The following is a 15,571-nucleotide window of genomic DNA, read 5'->3' as shown; positions in this document are numbered from 1 at the left end:
CTCAGCCATAAAGCCCAATGTGACTGTAACCAGTTTCTCTGTCTAACCAGGGATCACTAACCTTTTTGGACTACTGGGAACATTTCAAATTTTGATAGAGTGCTGAGGCGCCAGTCACAAAGGGGGTATGGCATAACACAAAATGGCTGCTATGGAGTGTGTGACATTACACAAAATCACAAAATCACAGAGACAACTACCTCTGACAGCTATCTCTGACAACCTTTTGCTTACCATGGGAAGTCAGCTATACCCTGCTGCTCCTAATTATGGAGATTGCATATGCACACCGATGCTGTTGCTATATAATAACAATAGAGCATTCTTCAGTACAAGTAAAAAAACATAGAAGGGAGCCATACCACTCTCATCTCACAGAAATCACTTGGAAGTCACCTGTAAATTTTGCCCCATAACTTACTTTCTAAGAGGGCTTAATTCTATTTTAAATGAAAGCTCAGAGTCTGGAGCGCCAACAGAAGCTTTCATGCCCAGCAGGTTGGCAACCCCTGGTCTAACCTATGACACGGAGCTGTTGTGAGGATGAAAGGCCTGTATCCCACCTGAGCAACGTGGAATATAAAACAGAAACAACTTTTAATGCAATAAATAAATATATGATGCAATCATCCTTTGCACATGTAAATCACTGTGGGTACCAATTAAAAAAAATTGGAAGATGTGTGCTCCCTTTCAGTACCATTCAAGGGGCCTTCCAGCTGTACTACAACTTCCATCATCCCAGACTATGGCCTCTTGTGGCTGGGGATGATGGGAACTGGAGTCCAACATCTTAAAGGCCACAGGTTTCCCATCCATGCTCCCACACTTTCAGCTTTCCCTTACTCGATCCCCCTGGATCCCCATTGTTTCTATGCTCCTTCTGAGTTCAGGCTCTGCACCTTCCCTCCAGCTCACTCAATTAAAGGCCCAAATCTCTCTCAGCTTCCTCCCATACTGCTCTCAGGCCAAGCTCACTCAGCTATGGATCCCAGTTTCTCCATTAGCCCCCATCCTCAAAACCCACCTTTTCAACAGGGCTTTTACCAGGCTTTGTCCTTCACCATCCTCCACAAAGTTTCTCCTCCTCAGCGTTTCTATTTCATACCCTTGTCTCCCTTCCTGCATCTTAGAGTGTAAGCTCCTTGAGGGCACGGCTCTCTCTATGTTTCCAGTGTAACTCTGGACAAAGCAATGAGCATAATTACAATCAAAGATTCCTTCTCCCCACGGGTGTCCCCTACTTTCCCTGAAGTTCACCCTAAGACTCCCCCAACATTGGCTTCTCTTTTACCCCACTACAACTTGTTGTTTTGAGCTCCCATGCCCTGCCCCTCCGGTCCTTCTCAGCACCCCAATTCACCCACACCTCTGCACCCCACTTTCCTTTGGAACAGTGCTTACCCCCACCCCTGAACTTCCTCGATTTCCCCAGTGCATTTGCAATTAGGCCTCCATTAGCCCCCCCAGTATTCTCTCTTACCTGACCCCCCACTGCATTCCCCCCTTCAGCCCAAGTTGCCATTTCCCCTCAGTTACTTTGCCCCTCACAATTCCCCCCACCCCAGTTTACCTGAGCCCCTTTCGCTCTCCGATCCACCACAGCGACCCCCCAGCATCACCAGGACACCCCACACCTAAGGATCCCCATTTTCCCCTCAGCTGCCCCTCCCCCCAGTCCTTCGTGTCCCTCATAATCCTCACATCCATCTTCAGCGTCTCCCCCCGCGCCAAGGTGCCCCCATTATGGGCACCCCACTCCAGCTGCCCCTCACATCGCTCACAATCCTCCTGACATCCTCCTCGGCCTCCACCAGAGCACCCCATTATTTCCCCCTCAGCGCTCCCCCCGCCGCCCGCTTCCCTCACCCTTCGCCTCACAGCCTCCCCGCCCCCATTTCGGACCCCCTCCCACCCTCCCTGTCCCTCACCATTCTCAGCCAGGACTCGCACGCGCCCCAAACGCACTTGGGGCACCCCGTCCCCCCCCCCCACCTCGCGATTCCCTCCCCTCCCCCGCGGGTGTCCCCTCCCCGTAGGCGGGCGGAGGGTGACGCTGCGGAGACGGAGGCCGCGGATCAGTCTGTGCCGCTGCCTCGCTGGGCCGACGGGGAAGCAGGAGTCCGCCGCCGCCGCCGCCGCCAGCGAGGGAGAGAGGGAGCTGCGGGAGAGCGCGGGGGTTCGGGCCCCGCGGAGGCAGCTGCCTCGGCCTCTCCGGCCGCTGCCTGGGCCGCCGCCGCCGCCGCCGCCTCCTCCTCTGCCCTGCCCCGCCAACATGGCCGCGGCGGCGTCCTCCTGAGGCGACTCCGCCTGGCGCCCGCCGGGGCCTCCTCCTCCTCCTCCTCTTGCGCCCACCGCCTTCGCCGCCGCCGCCGAGCCGCTGCTGCTTCCCCGCGGAGGGCGCGGGTCATGGGCTGCTGCGCCGCCGCCGGCGGAGGAGGAGGAGCAGCAGCAGCAGCACCCGCCGACGGAGCCGGGCAGGCCGCGAGGAGCAGCAGCCGCAGGGCGACCGCCGCCGCCGCCGCCGCCTGGCCGATGGCTCCTTCACGCCGCTAGCCCGGAAGGCGAGAGCGCGAGGAGCGCGGAGAAGAGCCGAGGTGGGCCGCGGAAGGGACGGGGCACAAGCGGGGAAGCTCCGTGGAGGGTGCGGGGCGGGGGGGGGGCAGGATGGGGCTCAGACTGAGCGGGGGGGGGGGCGGGAAAATAGAGGCCTCCGAGTGGAAAATCTGACAGCTGAGTGAGTGCGGGGGGGGGGGGGCGCCCTTTTCCTCCTCTTCCTCCTCCTCCCCCAGCGATAGACCAGGGGCTCCAAAGTAGAGGCAGCTGGCGGCAGAGGAGAAAGAGTGAGGTATAGGAGCGGACCTAGAGGGAAGAAATGGGAGGATTGGTTGGGGCGGAAGGGTGGCCGAAGCCGAGGAGAGAGGTGGCTTTAAAACGGAGTATGTGTGTTTGTGGTGAATTACTTCACCTCCACCTGGCACCAGTAGTCTAGGGGGAGAGCCAAAGAAGGGGCTGGAGGTCAGCAAAGGAGTGTGTTGAGGTCTGCAGAGCTGGCGAAGGTGCAGCTGAAGGTGTTTTAATGCTCTGCTTCCTTCCCCTACCCTCCACCCATAGGCTCCGTTGCAGCTGAAGCAGTAATAGCAGAGGCGGTGGTTACCCGGCAGCAGGAGAAGAGGCCTCTGCAAGGAGGAGAGGAGAGACCAAAGGAAGGGTTGAGATCACCATGGCCCACTCCCCCGTCCCCATGCAGGTGCCGGGTATGCAGGTGAGAGAGGGCTGTGGTGAAAAGCGTGCTGGGTGGGGGAGGGTGGGTTGCACTGGGGCAGTTGCTGACTTGCCTTTGCTTGAGTGGATTGCCGTTAGTACTCTTAGTGTCACTAATGTGCCCTTCAGCCTGACCATTGAGCAAATCTGCAAGAAGTCCAAGAGTGACATGGCAAGGGGGGGTGTATATATTTTTGAGGGCGATTTTGGGAAAAGTCTCAGTAGGGATGTTCTTTCAGTCCAGGAGCACTTGAGAGGTGACTCTATGTTTTTACCACTTTTCATTCTTGTTAAACCACTTAGAAACTTTACCAAGTAGTATATTGTTGTTGTTTAGTCATTTAGTCATGTCCAACTCTTCATGACCCCATGGACTGGAGCACGCCAGGCACTCCTGTCTTCTACTGCCTCCCGCAGTTTGGTCAAATATATAGGTAAAAAGGTAAAGGTACCCCTGCCCGTATGGGTCAGTCGTGTCCAACTCTAGGGTTGCATGCTCATCTCGCTTAAGAGGCCGGGAGCCAGCGCTGTCCGAAGACACTTCCGGGTCACACCAGCGTGACGAAGCTGCAGCTGGCGAGCCAGCACCAGTGCCGCACACGGAAACGCCGTTACCTTCCCGCTATAAAGCGGTACCTATTTATCTACTTGCACTTAGGGGTGCTTTCAAACTGCTAGGTGGGCAGGAGCTGGGACCGAACAACGGGAGCTCACCCCGCCACGGGGATTCGAACCGCCGACCTTACAATCAGCAAGTCCTAGGCACTGAGGTTTTACCCACAGCGCCACCCGCGTCCCGGTCAAATATATACATGTTATATAAATAAGAAAGGTATGCAGGTTTTGGTGTCTTCAGGTGTCTTCCCGTGTAAGAGTTGGGGTGTCTAGGCGACGTTTCGACGAGGTCTCACTCGTCATCTTCAGGCTGGTGCCGAAAGCACCAGCCTGAAGATGACGAGTGAGACCTCGTCGAAACGTCGCCTAGACACCCCAACTCTTACACGGGAAGACACCCGAAGACACCAAAACCTGCATTCCTGTACCCGTGAAAATCTACGAAAGCAAGAAAGGTATGGTATATACATTTTATTAAATAAATTCCAACAGGCTCTGCCTACATCATGATGACTGTAGAGCTCTGTATACACACAGTAGACCCTCTGGATAGGGATTTAATTCATTCCAGAGGTCCATGCGTACCCCAAAAAATCCGTAACCAGCGGCGCCACTTCTGCACACACGCATAGTGTGAGAGAGTGCTTCTGTGCATGCACAAGTGGTGAAACCCAGAAAAATACTTCCAGGTTTGCCGCTTTCGCAACCCAAAGATTACGTATCCAGAGAGGTACGTAACCCAAGGGTCCACTGTATATAAATAAAATTGATTTTTAAACAAATACAATAAGTATTAAACACTTCTACATCAGTACATCTAATGGTGTTTGTTCTAGACATACACTTGCACATTCAACATTCACTATCATTGTTGAAGGGAGAAGAGGTTTGGGATGTGAAGAGGAAGCTGTTACTTCTTTGTGGCATGCTTTTGTTTCATGCTTGAAACATGCAAAAACATCTGAGGAGTTGCTATTGGCCTTGGAACATCTCTGTCAGCAGCCTTAAACTGCTGCTGAGCTGCTCCTGCCAAATTCACGCTTAAGCTTGTTTGCACCAAGCACTGGCCAACCCCAGAATGTTTCAGTAGAGTTACTAGTACCTTATCTTGCAGCAACTGACGCCACCTTGTCCTTTTACTCACTTTCCCTAGTGGAGGAAGTAAAGCTGTGCTTTGTTTTGGACTTCTCAAGTGCCATGTCTTGTTCTGAGCACTGAAATAGATTATAAAATAGTTACACTTTTACTAATGCTAAGGTAGGTTTTATGTGGCCAGCTCACTGCTGCATGCACCACCTCTGAGCATGAAAAAGTGTTTTGATAGTCTTATTGAACATTAAGCATTATTTGGTCTCTATTGCTAGATAGACTCCCAGTTAAGGAACCAGGAATTTGGGGGGGGGGTGCTAATATGGAAGTTGTGCATTCCATAATGTGCACTCAATAATGGGAACATTACAACTGGGTCAAGATTTATACCTGTAAGTAATACTTGTCTGTCCGTGGTGCTTGCATGAATTCAAATAAAGGAAGTACTTTTTGTCATTTTGTTGTCACAGACAAATGCAGCTAGTATTCTGGAACTGTATACGTGTGGATGGATGTGCTTGAGTGTGATGCATTTCCCGCTAGTTATTTGCTAATCTGTTGGGTGTTTGTGTAATGCCACTAAACCCATCAAAAGGACCTGTGGTTTTTTTAAAACAACAGCAACTACCAAGGGTGCTCTGGTAGGACCAGTAGGTTTTATTGCTTTGGGTTCCCTTTTGTTGACCAGTTTTATCTCTTTACATTCTTTATGGATCAAAATATTCTGATTCCTTTGTGCTCTTTTATCATCTAAATCTAGCATATCTCAAAAGGTCAATGAACCCTCCAATTACTTTCATTCTTCTCTAATTCCATCATATGCATCAAGGGGCTGGCCACTATAAATTAATCTAAAAAAAAAATCACATGAGCTCCTTGGAAGGTGGCTAGAAACTGACACAGCTTGAAGATTTTGCTCTAGATTTTGGTACTTTGGCAAGGTAATTGGTTTCTAACCTACTATAAAATTGATTACTGCCCAACAATTTCTGACTTGCCCACAAATCCGTAATTTCAGAACTTGTAATTTGTAACTTGTAACTTGTGTTTCCAATTGTTTTAACCATTTAATGTCGTGTCTCAGTTTTGTCTTTGTTAGATCCATCTTCTTTACATGTCTTGTTTTAAAAGAATAGTATGTGTGTGTGTGTGTGAGAGAGAGAGAGAGGGAAGGACGGAGGGAGGGGTGGGGGAGTGGGATTTTTAAATCTTCCTTCATAAACCACCCAGTATCGCTTAGATACAACTTTAACTGTATATGGTAACTATTTTTTACTGAACCAGTATATTAGGTAGCATTTCAGTTGTAAGTCAGGAACGGATGTAGCTCAGTAATAGAGCACCTGCCTCACGTACAAAAGTTTCCTAGTTCATTCGCTAGCAGACAGGGGAGTGGGGCTTACCTGACCTTGCAGGTGGGTTGCTGCTGGTTTCTCGGAGGGACAAAGCAGCGGGTAGTTTGGCTATGTACAAGCACACCAGCAGAGCCAAATAAGATGCTCTTTCCAGTATATTTAGGCAGTTCTAACCTCTCAACTGCTTTGCCCCTCCCACTCTTCCCCACAGTTAAACAGAGATAGCCTACCTGCCAGAAGGTCAAGTAAGCAAGCACTGGTGGCCCACAGCACCATATGCTACTGGGTTCAGTCTGTGGTGTTTCCAGGTAGAGAAATCTATTAGATGAACTAGTCAGCATTCATAATATTGCAGATTGACCCTTGGTCTGATGTGGTATAAAGTAACATCCTCTGTTCCTGTGACATTAGATTTCATGTTAAGGCTGCAACCCTCCACCCAATTTCCTGGAAGTCAGTCTTATTGAACTTTAGTGGATTTAACTTTTGAGTAGACGCATATAGGATTGTGTTGTAACTTTTATGTTAAAAAGATGAGCAGTTAGTAATCCATAAGCTTGAAAGTTTGCAAGTTAGTGTATATTTGGGTACAGTGGACCACAGTTGTCTTTGAGTCTGGAGTTATTAGATGTTAATGATATAATTATACCTTTTTGCTTTCTCTAGTTTAATGTTCAGTCTGTTTTGACTATTTCAGACTTCCTTGCTTTGCCCATATCTCAAAGATTACAGTGGGACACAATGGGCTCCTTGAGATGTAATACCAAACCATAGTTTTTTGGGGGGCAGAAATGGCGACTAGCCATTCTGTTTTTGCGCCTGTAACCCAGGTTCCAGGAGCCATTTGGCTCATAGCTTTCATATATGAGTTTCTAACACTGGGCCAGAGATAAAAGTAGACAGGGTAAACCCTTTGTTCAGTAGGCTAAATTTCAGCCATACAAAAACCATCTTCCTGTTCAGGCAAACAAAGTATTATCATAGTTGAAGAACACATTTCAACCATATTAAAACAATAGAAAGGGGCACAAAGCAGAACTGGTGAGGGATGTGGCCTGGGGAGGGTTCCTGAGGTCTGGGTAAAGAGGTCTGGTGTGTTCTCCACCCCTGTTGCAGACACCTAGCTTTGTGGTGACTGTAGAAACTATTCAGTACTTTTTGATACCCAAAACATACCTTTATTTAATGAATGCTGTTCAAGTGACTTGAAATCAGATTTATTGGCTTCATCCATGGTTCTTGCCACAATTTGCTTCCCACAGATTTATTATGGCAGTGCTTCCATGAAGAATAGAATTATACAACCCATCTCACCTTGCTTCACCCACAGTCTAATAAAAGCCAAATGCTTGTTGATTTTCTGTGCTAAAATGTGGACATTGGAAGCTGCCTTTCGCAGTTCTATGTTTAAAGCATAGTTCTATACTCGCAGATTGTATTTGGTAGCTATGCATGGGGAGTTTTAAGTGACAAAGGATCTTGGTGCTGCGTATACTGTAAGAGAATCTGCCTTCCTGGAGCCCAGAGGAATCATTCAGCTGTTGAAACAAATACTTTTGTAGTTGTTGCTGAATTCTTCTGTGAATTCTGTGATAAGGGGCACAGTGATCCTTCAGCTGATTCTGTTGTGATTTTGGTTTTTTTATATGATTTGCTCATGTTGGACAGGGTGATCTTTGAAACTTTTCTACCAATATCATTAAGATTAAACTTCGTTGCAGACCTTGAATTTCCAAGTTTCGTGCAGTCCTCTTCTTCCCTTCTCCCACTCCCAATATCTAAGAACATTTCAGAGACTTTAATAGGTGACAGCTTGCAACTTTTTCATGGTATGTTCTTCATCCAACATGCAGCAACATGTTCCACAACCTTGGTGCAGTCGCTGATAATTTCAGTTTCTAATGTTGTAGGTAGAAGATTAGAAATTGAAATGATCAGTGGCTGCACCAAGGCTGTGGAACATGTTGCTGCATGATGGATGATTACCAGTTGGTAAAAGACTTTTTAATAATTCTGACAAGGTTTTTGCCTGCTAAGTATCTGTGGTCTTTGTCTTGCCTGCCTAGCAAAGTGCTTCATTGTATGGCAAAAGCTTTTGGCAGGGAGCATACAAGCCTCTTAATGGAAATAATTCGTTAATTTAGGTGCAGCCATGGAGAAGGCACTTTCACTCAGCCCCAGCAGCTGAACGTACACCATAGTTGGGACCTAGATAGGAGTTTCTCCATCACATCTTTGGTAGTAGGTAGGCTGCATGGGAGAAGCTGGTCCCTTAGGTGTCTTGGACCTAAGCCAAGGCCCACAGAGATGCTTTAAAAAACTCCAATTTAAAGTACAACTTAAAATGTCATGGTAAGATTAAAACCAGCGGGAACAAAACTGGAAACAACAGATAATGTTTCTTCCCTCCTTGTTATAATACGCTACTACCACCCTCTACAGCTCTTCAAACCTCAGTTCCTAGTTTTAGAGGAAGGTATGGGTTTTCTCAGCAGTAGCTAAATATACATTCTTACCATACATGACGTTTTTCTCAAATTATTCCCCTGTGTAGAATGTTAAATTATATGTTCTTCTAGGCAGAGACTTCTCTGCTTGCATTGGTGCTTGTGTGTGTGTGTGTGTGTGTGTGTGTGTACACACACACACACACATATGCATAGAGGGACGTGGGTTGCGCTGTGGTCTAAACCACTGAGCCTCTTGGGCTTGCTGATTGGAAGGTCGGTGGTTCAAATCAGCATGATGGGGGAAGCTCCCATTGCTCTATCCCAGCTTCTGCAAACCTAGTAGTTCAAAAGCACACCACTACAAGTAGATAAATAGGTACCCCTGCAGCGGGAAAGTAAACAGCATTTCCGTGTGCTCTGGCTTCCGTCACGGTGTCCTGTTGTGCCAGAAGCAGTTAAGTCATGATGGCCACATGATCCAGAAAGCTGTCTGTGGACAAATGTCAGCTCTCTCGGCCTGAACACAGAGATGAGCACTGCACCCCATAGTCAAATTTGACTGCACTTAACTGTCCAGGGGTCCTTTAGCTTTACATATACATTTACATACAAAAACCCACACACATAAATACATACATAAGATCACTGTCCAAGTCCTGCAGGTATTAGAAGTTGGCCATGTGGTTAGACGTAACTAAGTTATCTATATGTGACTTTGAGACTGTGGTTTTCAAACAGAGAATGTTACTTTGGCAAAGAATATTTCAACATGCACAACACCCTCAACAGTTCCTCATAAGGCTTGGTTCTCCAGACCCTTGATCATCTTGGTTGCCCTTCTCTGCACATGCTCCAGCTTGTCAAAATAATAATAATAATAATTATTATTATTATTATTATTATTTATACCCCGCCCATCTGGCTGAGTTTCCCCAGCCACTCTGGGCGGCTCCCAATCAAGTGTTAAAAACAATACAGCATTAAATATTAAAAACTTCCCTAAACAGGGCTGCCTTCAGATGTCTTTTAAAAATAGGATAGCTGCTTATTTCCTTGACATCTGATGGGAGGGCATTCCACAGGGCGTGCGCCACAACTGAGAAGGCCCTCTGTCTGGTTCCCTGTAACCTCACTTCTCGCAATGAGGGAACTGCCAGAAGGCCCTCAGCGCTGGGCAGAACGTTTAATCAAACTGAACAGCTTATTAAACGGTGATGTCCAGAACTGGACACAGTATTCCAGGTGTAGTCTGACCAAGGCAGAATAGAGCGATACTGTGATGTCACTTGATCAGGACACTAGGTATCCCCCATCCTTTATTTGTGCATTTGTATTATTATTCCTCACTAGAGATGTAAAATTTCCAGAAATTTTGAAGCCAAGAGAAAAAAACATTTTCCCCTGTTTTCCCCTGGAAAAAATGGAAATTTTGGAAAAATTGAAAAAAAGTTCAGTGTGGAGTAGTTTTACAAATTGCATGAAACGCAGTGTATATAAAAGTATTATGCTTGCAATAAAACATGTAATCATCCGCCTTTCCCTCAAAAGCAACAAAAAGCAAAAAACCATCAACATAAAAAATAATCATATTTGCACCTTAGCACCAATAGCAAATAAAGTTAAGATCCATCTCAATATTTAAGCTCCATAGAAGGTCTACCCTTTGAGTAGTGCTTAAAAAAAAAAAAAACAGAAGACACAACATATACATGCAATTTATTCTCTCTCATTTTCTGAACTACTGCTATCATTTTTCATTTCTTCTTCCTCTTCCTCTTTGTCATTTTTCTCATGGATTTCTAAAAAACAGCTTTGGGAATTAATGGAGAAAAACCTGTTCTTTCCGGTGGTTTTCCAGGCCTTCCCATCTCTACTTGAGATCAGCCAGGGCTAATCGTAAGGCAAATTTGTTGCATGCCAGGCCCAGAAGTAACCAACATCCAGTTATTGAATAACATGTTGCACTAAGGCTCAAACTCTGTTTGTGTGTTTTTAAAATTGAATTTGTTATTATGTATTATAAACTGCATGATGGTAAGAGAGCTTTCTAAACAGTTTACAAAAATATACAACAGAACATTAAAATGATTGATAAAACACAGTTAAAGGCAGGTATTTAAGAGTACAGTGGTACCTCGGGTTATGAACGTAATTTGTTCCGGAAGTCCGTTCTTAACCTGAAACCATTCTAAACCTGAGGCACGCTTTCGCTAATGGGGCCTCCCGCTGCTGCCGTGCCGCCACCACACGATTTCCATTCTCATCCTGGGGCAAAGTTCTCAACCCGAGGTACTACTTCTGGGTTAGTTTGTAACCCGAAGTGTTTGTAATTTGAAGCGTATGTAACCTGTGGTACCACTGTATTCAAATATGATTAAAGTCAGCAGTGGTTAAAAGGAAGTAAATTGCATGCAGCTTCTACATGTTCAGATGGGCTGGCCCTAACGAAAATGTTTTGAGCAGTTGCTGGAAAGAGTACAGTGAGAACACCTGGTGTCAGGTGACAGGGAGCTCCAAAGTGTGGGTGCTGGAAGACCTGGGGGGGAAACAGAAAAATGGGGGGGTGGGGGGACAGGTTTCCCCCCCAAGCCATTTTTCCCCAGGAAAAATGGGGAGGGGGGAATAGTGTGTGGCATATTCAAAGTATATCAACCCCCCCCCCCCCGCAGGAAAAACCGGCTTTGGAAAAAAACGGGGGGAAACCTGGTTTCCCCCCAATTTTTCTGGTTTTTTCCCAAGCCTTTCATTTGTTAGTTTGGGCTCAACTCTTCAATCTGTTATGGTCACATTGAATCCTGATTCGATCTTCTGACGGGGTTATGGGAAGAACCCATTTTTCATCATTAGCCTCCTTGAATGGAGGCAATTCTCACCATACATGAGTAGCTGCAAGCAAATTGGAAGTGAATTTTCATTTTTCAAACCTAAAAATATATTCCTCCATTTTCTCCCTTTGATTTTGTGATTATTCTTGGGCAGGGCTGAATTCCAGGAAAAACTTTGTAGAGTTGGCAATAAACTTTATGTAATAGCACACTTCCTTTTACTTCATAGCTGGTAGCTTAACCTAGATATGCATAGAGTTAATAGTATTCTCTGTTTTGGTTTTATATAGCTGCAGAGAATAAAGAGTTCTTGGATGAATTTTTTAAAATGAAGGTGCATAACACAAAATAAATGTTTCTTCAAGGATGGATGTAGCATGGAAGTGTGTGTAGCTTGATTTCAGGAAGTGTAAACAGATCTGGACTTGAATGTAGTGTTCTCTCATAGGTATATTTAAGGTAGGACCATGGGAAATATTTGGACACCTGTACTTGCAACTTTTACTACATAATGTTGGACTTGTTTGAAGGAGCTTGAAATAGAATAATTCCTGCTTAGCTTGTCCAGAACTCTAAACAAGGTGGTATTAAATTTTAATCAGGTTACCCTAAGACCGTCATGACTTCCTTCAGAGATTCATGGGAACTGTAAGTTTGATGGTGTTAAGAGTTTTCTGAAGAGGTTCCCTTGCCTCTCAAAGTACTCAAGTTTCCAAAGATTGTTGAGACTGGTTACAACAGTATAGTGTGTGCACATAAACAGTATGTGAACAGGACTACAGTCATACCTCGGGTTGAATGTGCTTCAGGTTGAGCGTTTTCAAGTTACGCTCCACGACAACCCGGAGGTAACGGAGTGCATTACTTCCAGGTTTCGCCGCATGCGCAGACGCTCAAAATGATGTCACGCGCATGCATGGAAGCGGCAAAATGCAACCTGCGTGGTCGCGTCTTACGTTCTATTCAGGATGTGAACAGGGCTCCGGAACGGATCCCGTTCACATCCCGAGGTACTACTGTATATGCATGTACTTTGATCTTTCCATTGTGTATTTGCTTTGATTTTTTTCTATGCTCTGTGGTGAGCCACAGGAGTTTTTGTGTGTGTTTGACTTAGTTCCCTTCCAAGGAAGCTGCGTTCCTTACATATGTAGAGGTTACTGGCATATTTATACTGAAAATTTGTATCTAATTTTAAATCATTCCAGCCTGCTGAGTTGTCTTGGGTAGCGTAATGTAGTTTGTCTGTGATTTGGATCTGACATACCTACTGTTATTAACTGAATTCTGAACTACTTTAGTATTTTGACAATGAGATGCTGATTGACAATAAAAATAGGCTCATTTAAGCATAAATGTGGCTTCTGGCTGTGGAGAACTGAAAGTTCAATCAGAAGCCCTGGAAGTGGCTTGTTCACTAATATAATATATAAGTTTTCCTTTTACAAAATTTGGAGGGTGGGTAGATGTGCCTTTCTATCTGCCATTTTATCCCATCAGGGGTACTCTTTTTTAAAAAAAATAAAAATATTTATACACTGCTATGCTATAAAAATATATAGAAGTGGGTTACAGGAATAAAACATAAAATTGTACAATAAAAACCATAACAAAGTTAAAAACAGACATCAATTAACCATTGTAGAAGAATGTGTTCTTAATTGCCTGTATAGCTAGGCCTGGCAGGGTAGAAAAGTTTGTAGTAGACATTTTAAAAATATGGCACAGAAGGTGTCTGCTGAATTTCCATTGGCAGAGTATTCACAGGACTGAGCTAATGAAAATAAAGACTCTTGTTATCAAATGAGCCTTACCAACTCAGGGAATGACCAGTGATGCTCCTGCAGGTGATCTCAGTGATCGATCTGGGATGTAAGGGTTCAGGTAATTCTTGAGGAACTCTACAACTAAGTTGTTCAGGCTTTGTAAATTCATACAAGAACCATGACCCCAGCCCAGTAGTAAATGGGCAGCTAGTGCTCCTGTTTTAACAATGTCTCCATGTGTTCTCAACCAGGAGCTCCTTTCAGCAGTCTGAGTGCCACATTCTGCACCAGCTGGAGTTTCTGACCCAGACCCAGGGGCAGCCCCACATAGTGCACATTACAGTAATCTTGCCTTGAGGTTTCCAACACTTGGTGAACTGCAGTGGTCAGGCTTTCCCTGTTCAGGAACAGCTGTAGTTCCAGATGAACGAGATGAAGCTCATAAAAGGCACTCCTGTCCACAGAGGACACTTGGACTTCTAGCTACAAATGTGTTTTCAGGAGTACTCCAAGCAATGCACTTGTTCCTTCAGAGCCAGTACAGCCCCATCCTGAACAGGTAACTTCCTGAACAGGTAAACATGGCAACTACCTACCCATGAGGGGATACTGAGATTCCAACCTTATTGATGCCATTCTGGATGGGTTTGAAGGAGTACAGGAATACTTGTTCAATTGAAGAGGGAGTTGTGTTGGGACTTTGCATCCCCAGAAAATGTAGCAGCTTCACAGCCCTTGGTTCACATTACATTCATCCCTTGAAAGTCGAACGGAATCCGTTCCGGAAGTCTGTTTGACTTCCAAAAGGTTTGAGAAACCAAAGTGCAGCTTCCGATTGGCTGCAGGAAGCTCCTGCAGCCAATCGAAAGCCCCATCAGACGTTTGGCTTCCAAAAATAGTTTGCAAACTGGAACACTCAGGGTTTGTGGCATTTGGGAGCCAAAACATTTGAGAACTAAGCTGTTCGAAAACCAATGTACAACTACTACTTTTCCTGGATGAAACATTAGAACTTGCCTTCAGCCTTTAGCGATATCTGTCAGATTGAAATAATGTTTGTTGGCATATCTATGCAAAGGCTGTGCTTGGAAACTGGCCAACACTCCAGTTGTGTTGCATGTGATGGGATGGAATTCACAGCTTGCTCTTAGTCTGTGATGGTTCTTCAGGTTTAACTGGAGTTTATAGCTCAAAAATGTGCACACAGAACTCCTGTTTTGGCCGATAGGAATTTGAAGGCTAATATTGATACTGAAGAACAGGTCAGTAGAATACTATTTTTAAAGCTGTTTTCAGAGGGCACTCCAATTGTCACAATAGAAATATTTAAAGAGTATAGTCAAAAAATGAAGGCAGACTTACTCCTTTAGTAAAAGCAGCAAGTATTAAGTATATGAAGTGTAACAAATGCGCACTAGTTACAGGTAGGTAGCTGTGTTGGTCTGCCGCAGTCAAATTATTGTCAGTTAGAGAAAGTGGTGCAATAATACAAAACCTTCAGAGTGAAATTAGCCATTCTTTCTTGCTCATAACTCCAGAAGTTTGTGGAGTCTGAGGGAAACTTGTTTACAAAAGACACCCCCCAAAAAACCCCCACCTTTTTGAAGACGACATGCTCCAGATAAGATGTAAATAAAGATCGCCACTTCTGATGGGTTTATGTGGAATACGTAACTGTAGAAAGATTAATTATAGTTCTGAAGATAACAAAAATAACTTGGAACATTTTAACTAGTTTGGAAAGAAATAGAACTAAGAAAAGGATTTTTAGCATACAATCAGACACTAGTGAGAGGGCTAATGCTGTAATCCTGAGAATACCTAGTTGGGTTTAAATCCCTTTAAAATTATTGGGACACTTTTCAACACAGATGTAGTCAGGGTTGCAGTATTGGCTCCAAAGACAATAGGGAGCAGAGTAGAGAGCCCTTGAAAACTGTTAATTGGGGAAGAAATCAATATTCATTTAAACTTGCAGACTATGTGCTTTGTTGTAATGAAGGGTAATGATTTGTTGTACTTTTTATAAAAGTAAAGTGCTTCATGTTAATAATTATGTGCTTCTTGATATTCCTGCTCTGTTGTCATCTTGATCAAGCTTTGAACTCTGCTTTGTCAGGAGAAAAGGCACTGTTTTCCCTCTTGAGTTTTAGGTTATTTAGCATTATAGCAGGGAGGATCAAACAGTGTTGACTGAAGTGGGTGTT

General features: G+C 45.1%; 1 protein-coding gene across 2 annotated transcripts in view; it reads left to right on the top strand.

The window, feature by feature from the left end:
* Positions 1-1,940: 1,940 nt before the first annotated feature.
* STK26 (serine/threonine kinase 26) overlaps positions 1,941-15,571 on the top strand; it is a gene marked incomplete at its 3' end in the record, with an annotated part of 47,013 nt that continues 33,382 nt past the window's right edge. Inside the window, exons 1-2 of one of the 2 annotated variants that reach the window (XM_083486525.1) lie at positions 1,941-2,597; positions 3,115-3,265. In XM_083486525.1, the coding sequence (XP_083342651.1) occupies positions 3,224-3,265 (42 nt within the window). In that variant the 5' untranslated portion in view covers positions 1,941-2,597; positions 3,115-3,223. The remainder of the gene's footprint in view (positions 2,598-3,114; positions 3,266-15,571) is intronic. The other variant, XM_083486526.1, reaches the window with a different exon arrangement.

This window comes from Podarcis liolepis, assembly GCF_965112155.1.
Source record: "Podarcis liolepis genome assembly, chromosome: Z".
NCBI lineage: Eukaryota > Metazoa > Chordata > Lepidosauria > Squamata > Lacertidae > Podarcis > Podarcis liolepis.
This window is presented reverse-complemented; position numbering and strand designations above follow the sequence as displayed.